The sequence below is a fragment of the Hibiscus syriacus genome, unplaced genomic scaffold (genome assembly GCF_006381635.1).
Source record: "Hibiscus syriacus cultivar Baekdansim isolate YM2019G1 unplaced genomic scaffold, ASM638163v2 tig00009009_pilon, whole genome shotgun sequence".
Taxonomy (NCBI): Eukaryota; Viridiplantae; Streptophyta; class Magnoliopsida; order Malvales; family Malvaceae; genus Hibiscus; species Hibiscus syriacus.
Window position 1 is genome coordinate 1168087 of NW_024062181.1, and position 10303 is coordinate 1178389.

A 10303-nucleotide genomic window follows, 5' to 3' on the forward strand; every position below is an offset into this window, starting at 1 on the left:
TTCAGATTGAATATTTCTCATATTAACCCACGTTGCTAAATGTCATGTGGGTAAGAGTTGGCACAAGTGCAATTGAACCAACTTTGTTCGATTACAGCCTTTTCTATTATGGGTAATCAAACAACGTGGGTTAATACATCTACCTATTTGGTCAAATTGCATGTTAGCCCTTACAATTTTAAGAGTTGACGAATAACCCCATTTTTTTAACAAATCTGTTATGATTGTCTTGTTTAATCGGTGATAACTCCTCAAATGGATATAATAGAATCGTATTTCTAGTGTGCTTTACTATGTGGGCGTTAACATAGCTTGTTGTCTTTCTTCTAAGAGATTTTCGTAGCAGAAATTTAGGTTCTTTTTTATAGTATGCTAGTATTTAAGCGTGTTTGGTGTTATTTAATTTTTTATTTTTTCGTTATGTCTTTACTATGATTGTCGTCTTCAATCTTCGCTACCTAAAATAAATATTTCTCATATTAACAATACTAGACCGACTTCGAAGTTCAATAAATTCAATTAAAGATTTGAAAGGAGAGAATTGATGTTTATTTAAGAAATTATAAAAGAATTGAATTTATAAAAGAAAAGAGAACTAAATGGATAATTATTCAATTCTTGTTGAAAGTGGATGATTTCATTTATCACATGTACGAACCGAATTACCTCAGTAGTTAAAAGGAATAATTGTTATTCTTAGAGGTCATGAGTTTGAACACCATTAATTGTAGAGTATTAGAATGTTTATTGTTAAATAGTTGAGAATTTCTAAAACAAATACTACTACTTATAATTACGGTAGATTAATAAAAAATGATTTTATTCATCATTTAACTCTTACTCGAATGATACCCACCATTTATCACTATAAGATAAATCTTATCGTATGAGGTCAGTGGCTAAATTGATATAATATTAAAATATTAAAATTTAAATAAACGTGGACCCCATATCATCAGATGAGAGACACAAATGTGTTCAAATTGTTTGTAATGAATTAATTGATGAAGACCCCACCGTATGGAAGATGAAGACTAATCGACGAGGGGGGGACATGATTTAAATGTGTTCAAATTTGTTTTCTATTTCTTTCCCTCTCCACCATCTACCCCTCATAAGTTGCATGTCAAACCTATGCAACTTCTTAAATGTGTGTTTAAAGAGGGATTAAGTTGGTGTGATTTTAAAATATCAAGAGTAATCTTTTTAGAATTAGGATCAATTTGATAGAATGTGTAAGTTTTTGGACTAAAGTTGTTATTATACCAATACAAAATCACCGATTCTATTTAGTCATCGGTTAAATCTATCAATGGATGATCAAAACAAAAATAAAACATAACGTTTGATATGATTTTGTAAAAAAAATGATAGTTGGGTGACTAAAACATAAACGAGGTAATAAGTGGATGACTAATTGTGTAGTTTATATATATTCATATAAAACATGGTTGATTGCAATGGTTTTGCGTTGGATTGGTAGGGCTGTTCATGAAGGATCAAGTTTATCGATAAAGACCAACATAATAGAGATGAGAGACACAAATGGGATCAACTTGGTTGTAATGAATTAATGATGAAGACCCCACCATACGGAAGACAGAGACTAATAGACGAGGGGACATTATTTAAATAAACGTGGACCCTGTCTGGCTCTGTTAGTTGGACGACCAAGACTTGCTGTTTGTAAACAAATTATTGGAGGCATAATTGAAGTAAACATGTTGATGTAAGTATAGAAGAAATATCACTTTCCAATTTCATTGCTCTCTGTTCGCAATTTCACTTTGTTTTGTTCGTTGGCATAACAAGAAATCAATCTTAACTAAAGGAGGTATGCTTTCTTCAACTCACTGCTGATTCCCTATAGCTTTTTTTCATCTTTGATTATGATTATGCTATGTGTTTCCTTCTTCAATATGTTGTTGTTTTCTTCTGCAGCGAGTGTTCTTATCTTGAGGGTTTGCTTCCCAGTTGTTCTATAGTTTGTTCTGCTGCTTAGCAAATTTTCAAGGGAAAAAATGGGCTGTCTTTGTGACATTGTCGGATCTCTTGCTGGCAAAGCTGTTGAGTACGCTGTCGAGCCCACTGCACGACAACTTAGTTACTTATTCAAGCCCAGGAGCAAGTTTCAGAACCTTCGGAGAAAAGTTAAAGACCTGGAGGATGCAAGCGAAAGGGTGCAACAATCTGTTGAAGCGGCTAACAGGAAGGGGGAGGTGATTTTTAAGAATGTCCAAAGTTGGTTGGAAGCGGTGAAGGGGAAGATCTCCAAGGAGGCTGCAACACAATTGCAGAAGAATGAACAGAAAGCAATGAAGAGGTGTTTTGCTGGATTTTGCCCTGATTTCAAGTCTCGTTATCAACTTAGCAGGAAAGCGGACAAGGAGGCCGATGCTATAGCTCAGCTCTTGATCCAAAAGGAAAACTTTGATGGACTTTCCTACCTTCCTGCTCTTCAAGTGAGAGACATTATCAGACCTGTCAAAGAGTACGAGGCCTTCGAATCAAGAAGCCGCGCTTTCGATGAGGTCATGGCTGCATTGGAAGATGATACAGTTAGCATAATCGGAGTGCACGGTATGGGGGGTGTGGGTAAAACCACACTCGTCAAAGAGGTCGCTGGAAAAGCCAAGGAGAAACTGTCGTTCGATGAGGTGGTCTTTGTAGCTGTAACACAAACTCCTAACACAGAAAATCTTCAAAATGAGATCGCCAACAAATTAGTCATGAAATTAGACGACAACCCTAGCGTTGATGTCCGAGCAGCCCGGCTACGTGATCGACTGAAGGCCAAGAAAGTTCTTGTCATCTTGGATGATATTTGGAAAGAACAGGAAGTAGAAACACTTGGAATTCCTTCACCAGACCAACACAAGGGATGCAAGATCTTAATAACATCAAGGAGGTTTGACGTGTTAGAATCGATGGATTCTCATCCAAACATTTCAATTGGAACATTGAAAGAAGATGAAGCTTGGAACCTGTTCAAGAAACTGGCTGGTCATATTGTTGAAAGATCTGACGTACGGTCTATAGCAGTTGAGGTTGCTAAAAAATGTGCAGGACTGCCAATCGCTATTTCTACAATTGCAAAGGCTTTAAAGCCTAAAGAGAAGCTGTTTGAATGGAGGGATGCTTTGCAATGTTGTGTAATTAACAAATTTTCCATCTTTACTCCTTTTTTTCTCTTTGCAATGTTGTTTAATTAGCTGACCCTATTCCCATAGTAATGGGGTAAGAGGGATGTAGGGTAGGAGGCTGCCCCCAACACCAGGTTGAGAGCAACTTCCGTGGAAAACCTCCGGCAATCAGAATTATGAATTGCTCACCGTGGGACTCGATCCCACGACCACAAGGTTAAGAGCTCTACCAACTGAGTTAAGCGGGCAATTCAAAATTAGCTGACCCTATTCTCATATGTAATGGGGTAAGGGGAGGTAGGGTAGTAGGCTGCCTCCAACGTCAGGTTGAGTGCAGTTTCCTTAGAAGACCTCCAGCAGTCAAAATTATAAATTGCTCACCATGGGACTCGATCCCACGACCACAAGGTTAAGAGCCTTGAGCTCTACCAACTATGCTAGGCGGGCAATTCATGTAATTTATGTAACGAGGATTCGTGATATAGTCCAAATAAACCATCTTTGCATTTGTAAATATATATTTGTAGTGGAAGTATTTTTGGCAATGATGTATATTCATTCCTTTTTTTTCTCTGGTTTTGCAAAACCAAATTCCTTTTTACAAAAGGATGGCTTAATTGCCTATTAGTCCTTCATCCTTCCATTTCTCAAGCTTCAAAGTCCCAGTATAATGCAGTTTAGCAAGGGCAATCAGCGTAGTAGAGTAACTAAAACTATAATTAGACCAATTTTTAAGAATCCCAAAATAACACACATTGAACATTAATACAACTTACCCTGCGCTTAATATATCAGGATGAACATTGTATACCTTGGCAAAGACGAAAGGGACGATGCCTTATGGAAGAGCTGCCTGAAAACTCGAAACGATTCCGATCTCCGATTCAAAGTATACTTTTTTAAAGGTAGATATACAGTCACTGGAAACTGATATAACCTGCATGATAGCAATGCGGAGAACACCTCTTAATCCAACAGTGATCGAGGCAGCTGTCATGACACTCAAACACTCCAATGTTGCACAAAGTACGGTTACATGATTGAAGAATTGCAAAGCATATTTGGGAAGGCAGCCTTAACTGCACCATACAACACCTCTTCACACAAAAGGTATGTTTTCTTAAATTTCCTCTTTATTTACTATTTTACAAATTTGTAGTAATTGCCTTTACATTCCACTCCCTACAAACAATATATACGCATTCATTCACCATGTTAGTATAAATCTTATACAAATATAATGACAAATTAAAAATCCATCAATACAAGTTCGGATTATACTATCGGAGGACAAAATTACTCTAAATATATGTATTAGAAAATGTACGACTTGTACAAGTAGTATATTGTAACTCACATAGAATGTATAGATCTATGAGTGTACATTGTATCGTATAAAATTATATACTTCTGAATTTTCAATCACTTGTAAATATAATATTTTTTTAAGTTACTTTTACCAACAAATTGAAAATCCATTAGTACAGGTTCAGATTATATTAATAGAGGACCAAATGTACGATTTATACAAGTTGTGTATTGTAACTCACAGATTGCGTATGAACTTATACATGGTCATTTAATCAAATACAAACTATGAGTGTACATGATAACATAAAAATATATATTTCATTATGTTATTCACCTGGTGATTATAACAGCATGGTGATGATCGAGGAAGGTGAGAAATCTAAAGAAGATCAAAGCAAACCTTCTACTTCTAACACCCAGGTAAGCCTAAATACATATTAATTTATTCTTTTGCTTTTCACTGTCATAAATGATATTAATTTCTCTCGAGGATTATTAAATGTAGAATCTCAAAGAGGAAGTGGAACATTCCACAAAAAATCAAGGCAGTTCTTCAACTTCTAACTTCGAATGACCTGAATCAAGTAAGCAATATAATGCGGATAGTTATTGCTAGCTTCAATAAGATAGCCTCTTTGGTAATAATTTCTTCATCTTAGGTTCAAAAGTGCAGAAATACTTATAATTCTTATTTCCTTAGTGTCTCACTTGATTTGAGTTCATATTAATCACTTGAATTTTTCTCTTGTGGCATCATATTGAAACATATGTTACCATCAATGTAACAGTGTATGGTAGCAGAAAACAAATCGATCCAAATGCTGCCCCTTCAATTTTGCTCTGCCTTGATTGAAGTTTGATGGCTTGCCAAGAATGAATCGAAGGTTAAAAACATGGATTCGATAGAATTTGTAATTAACAAATTTTCCATCTTTAGAATATCGTTTGATTGGTTCTAATATTTGTGACGAATAGCACAGGTTGTGTGTGTCAAAGTATGCAATTTATGTTATGAAGACTTGTGATTTAACCTAAATAAATCATTTTTGTATTTGTAAATATATATTTGTAGTGAAAGTATTTTTGGGATTGTTGTGTACTCATTCCTTTATTTTTTTCTCTGGTTTTGCAAAATCAAGTTCCTTGGTTTATCCTTAGCCTCACATCTTCCCTTTCAGCTAGGAAGCTTGACCCTCCTTATCTTCGTCGGCCTCTTGCCGTTGTGAGGCAACGCTTCCTCTACCTTCGCTTTGTCCGTGTGCTTTTCCACATTTTTGTCGGAGTCAAGTTTCCGTGTTTATCCTCTAACTAGGTCATCTCCTGTCACCTTTCAGTATCTCTACCTCTTTAGCATCAGCGGTCAACTTCCGGTATGAGTTTTGCGGGCTCTGTCGGCTGGATGCACTTTGGAACTAAATACTAATCTTCTCCCAGGAAAACATGAACCAAGAGTTTCAAAATAGAACAAGAGTTTTAACCATGAACCAAGAGTTTCAGAACCATGAAAACCGAAAACACGGGATTTGTTCTCCTCGGCCATCTTGTTAATTGCCAGATGTAGTTAACCAGCATATATTAGAACATTAGAAATTATCATTGACCAGATCACACTATCCCAATCGCTAATATCTAAGGCTTGATCGATACTATGAAGAGACAACATGCTAGGAAAAAAAAGATAGTCACAAAAGATAATTAATGACAATTTAAAACCAGCAAAAGATAATTACAACATGATGTTCAAGACTCGGAAGCAACAACCTTGAACAGAGTGGCTAATGGAATTTACCTTCCAATATGGTAATATTACAAAATATTCAACTTTCACAGAAACCAACAACTTCCGGTATGAGTTTTGAGGGCTCTGTCGGCTGGATGCACTTCGGAACTAAATACTAATCTTCGCCAAGGTAAATACCAGACAACCCCATAACAAGCTGGTTTGTATTCCAAGGTAAAATGTAACTTTAAGCTGTTAATGGTTCCTAATACCAGGCATGTAACGATTTTTGCAACATTCATAGATGCTTTTTTTGCCATACTACTTGTAATTTATTAGTTTACCCGCAAACATTATTACCGATTATTCATGTATGCTAGTTTAGGGGTTAACTTGTATAGCTAATTGTACCTTTTATACATGACTAGGACATTTTAAAAAAGTTTAGCTTATTATTAATTAGTACTTTCTTCTTTTCCAAGTATTTGGCTTTCTTTTTCATTTTAATAGAGTTTTGCATTTAACTACATCCGTATGTGTTATTTTAGCTTTAGTTAGGTTTTGGATGATGAATATTTCACTGCCATGACATCCCTATATTTTATCAAAAAAGTACCCACCAGCAGCTTGATGGAACATTGTAAAGATAAAAGAAGAAGAAAACTCAACCGACCTCTTTCTGAAGCTTTGCTTGGAATAGAGATTTCTCTCGAATTTGAGCTCTGAGAGCATGAAGTTCATGCTCCATATCCATCACCTGAAAACATGATGTATATTGCAATGAATATTTTAAAGATAAAAGAAAATCATATGAACAAAAATGGAGAGAAAATCCAAATTAGAAAATCAGCTGAAAAAGTGAGGTAACATACAGATTTTAGATTAGAATGTAAGTTAAAATGTGTGAAGAGCAGAGCAGAGAAGGAGAAGTTGAAGCTTAAGAGATGAACATGATGAAAGATTCTTTCTGTTTGTTGCAGCTGAAAGAAACTGCAAATGACCTGCTCAAAAACAAAGGGAAGAAGAAGAACAATAGCAACAACAACAACAACAAAGAGGAATAATCTGAAGAAGAAAGTAAAGGGGTATATTGGGTTGGTTTTGGAGGTCCTGGAGAAATGCTTTTCCTTCTTTTCCAACAGGGAAGACTCTGAAAAACAATAATAATAAAGAAAAGAAAGGGAAAAAGATGTGCCCAACTGTAATTGAGTTTGGATATTGATAATTCATTGCTTCTATGGAATATTACCATTTAAGCTCGATTCGATTAATTACATGATTTAAATATTTTATAATTGAGGAAGAGTTTGATCAAGTTAAACATTAAGATTCTTAAACTTACCTCGTTTTACAGCTCAAGGTTTGCTCAAGAATGATAGAATCAGATTTTATTTTATTTTTTTCAAAATGGTAACTTGATCATCTTACATGTCCTACTACCGACTATACTTGTTCAATGTTCATGGATCGAGCAACACTCTTAACTTGAGTTAAATTTGGATAAGATGTTTTAGACTTCGATTTAACACGACTAATTAATAATTTTACGAGTGTTATATTATATATGTGATGATGATTTATAATGATTCAGACGATAAGAAATGAGATAACTAAGCTGATAATTTATGATTCATCTTTCTGAGTTAGATGAAGAGATTGATTATGTATCAAAGAGAAAAGAAGTAGGCTCTTAAAAAGAAGAGAGAGAATTCCTCAATTTTGGCCTACTCTGGTTTCAGAGATATTATATTATATATTTCGAATATTGACACTATTATTTTGCGATTGAGTTAGATGAAATGGGCAGTTCTGCGGTGCGGCGCCTTAGTATACGGTTAAAATAAGGTGGTGTCGGTTTTGTTATTATTTTAAATAACAAAACCGGTAAAAAATAACCGAAAACATCATTTTTTGACCGGTTCTAATTACATACATAGGTAAACGCGGTAAAAAAATCCAGTCAAAAAATGATGTTTTCGATAAAGCGCTACCTAAAACATCATTTTTTGACCGGATTTTTTTACCGCGTTTACCTATATAGGTAATTAAAATCGTAAAAAAAAAGATGTTTTTAGTCATTTTTTACCGATTTTATTATTTAAAATAATAATAAAACCGGTATGACCTTATTTTAGCCGTATATTAAGGCGCCGCACGTGAGATTTTCACGAAATGTTGGAGAGATTTGACCCAAATCATTGTCGTCATATTATACTTTTCTTGAATCAATTAAGTTATACAGGTTAGGAATGACCATGGGTCAAATCGGATTTTTAATCAATCTAAATATGATACCAATATTATATAATTTTATTTATCATTTTGATCTAATCTGAGATTAAAAAGTTTTACCTAACTCAAAATTCAACCTAATTTTTGAAATAGAATATTAAAATATAGGCTTAATTAAAAAAATAAGTGTACAAACTATATTGTTTCCTCAAAGTGGTGCCTAAACTTTATTTTTATTCATTCAGGTGCCTAACGTTACAAACCTTACCACTTTAGGTACTTCGACCGTAACGGCCGTTAAAAAAACTCCGTTAAGTGACACGTGTCTTGTTTTAGTCATTTTGATTTAAAAAATAAAAAAATGTTATTACATTTTAAGAAATCCCTAATTTCGTTAAAATTACAAAAAAAAATTCTCAAAACCCTAAAAATCTCTAAAATCAACCCCAAATCCATAACCCTACTAACTCCCTCGCCAACCACGACCACTGATTTCGTTGCCTCCCTTGACATCTCTTTTGTCAGCCATTGTAGCTCGTGTAGTCGTGGTTGCCATCAAAGACGCATGGGTGTCAGAATTTGAAAAGTTAAAATGGACGTCGGGTCACTAGGAGGAGTTAGGATCTGGGTTTTGGGTGTTGCGACGGCTTCTTCATGTCGTCAGGTGGCTGATCGGTCCGATGGAGGTTCGATCGATGGCGAACGACAGTGGCAGGCGTGGATTAGGGATTGGAATTAGTGTTTTCAAAGTTTTGAGGGTTTTTTAAGTTTTTTGAAATCATTGGGTTTTTTAATTATATTTTTTTAGTTTTTTAATTTAATTTTTTTTAAATTATCATAACATGACATGTGTCACTTAACCGAATATTTTAAAGGTCGTTACGGCCAAAGCACCTAAAGTGGTAACGTTTATAACGTTAAGCACCTGGATGAATCGGAAAAAAATTGACACTTATTTAAAAAAACAGTATAGTTTGGACACTTATTTTTTAATGAAGCCTAAAATATATAAACTAACACTGTAATGTAAAAATATGTTAGTTATTTATGTTTAAAATTTTGCTTTTATTCATACGTCCAACCTTACCATCTAAAAAATATTGCTCTTAATCATGAGGTTGATGAATTAAATTCAGTATATCTCATAGTTAGTCGTTTATCTCTTAACGAAAGTATCAGTATTATAAAGATTAGGGATGTAAATAAGACGAGACAGATCATGAGCTACTCGAGATCGACTCGTCAAGGCTCAATAAATACTCGGATCGAATGGACTCGACTCGAGCTCGACTCGAGTTCTTCGAAAAGCTCGTGAGCAACTCAAAAATATAATATATTAAGATTTTATTTTTTAAAATAAATTATTAATAATATTAACATTTATATATTGATTTTTTTTTTAAATACAGTAAGATTTTCATGTATTTAAGGTTCAGGTTTGAGTTTGAGACTTTAATCGAGTTAAGTTTAAGAAAAAAATATTCATTTCGAGCCTTTTCGAGCTGCTCACGATCTTCTGTTCAGAATTTCGAGTTCGAGTCGAGCTTGAAAATTTTAAGCTCGCGAGTTTTCGAGTCGAGCTCTATTTCATAGTTTTCGAGTCGAGTCGAGCTCAGCAATACTCGAGATCGACTCGGCTTGTTTACACCCCTAACAAAGATTAACTACTTTTATCAATAATAAATATTTTGATTCTAACAAAAAAAATAATAAACAAACTTTATAATTATCGCATATAAATAATTCTTTATGTAAATTTGATTCAATCTAAAATATAAATATCTCTAAAAAAAATTGTTTAAAAGTAAGGATCAGTTGAAAGCGATGGATGACTAATGTTTAAGGTTTGGGTGTCTTTATTTTTATTTTTTATTCTTTGGTTACATAATATTTGATG

At 34.2% G+C, this 10303-nt stretch overlaps 1 protein-coding gene across 1 annotated transcript; it reads left to right on the forward strand.

Annotated features, from left to right (window-relative positions):
- The first annotated feature begins 2021 nt into the window (after positions 1 to 2021).
- On the forward strand, positions 2022 to 4183 carry LOC120202770 (probable disease resistance protein At1g61310). Its single transcript, XM_039203145.1, has 2 exons — positions 2022 to 3152; positions 4049 to 4183. The coding sequence occupies exons 1-2, from the start codon at positions 2022 to 2024 to the stop codon at positions 4181 to 4183; spliced, it is 1266 nt and encodes a 421-aa protein (XP_039059076.1).
- Positions 4184 to 10303: the final 6120 nt, after the last annotated feature.

What these genes read in the sequence shown, in the direction of transcription:
- LOC120202770 (XM_039203145.1), top strand. Translation starts at nt 2,022, where the DNA reads ATGGGCTGTCTTTGTGACATTGTCGGATCTCTTGCTGGCAAAGCTGTT. An exon ending in GGGATGCTTTGCAATGTTGT is followed by an intron (nt 3,153 to 4,048) that starts GTAATTAACAAA and finishes ACTTTTTTAAAG; the next exon opens with GTAGATATACAGTCACTGGA.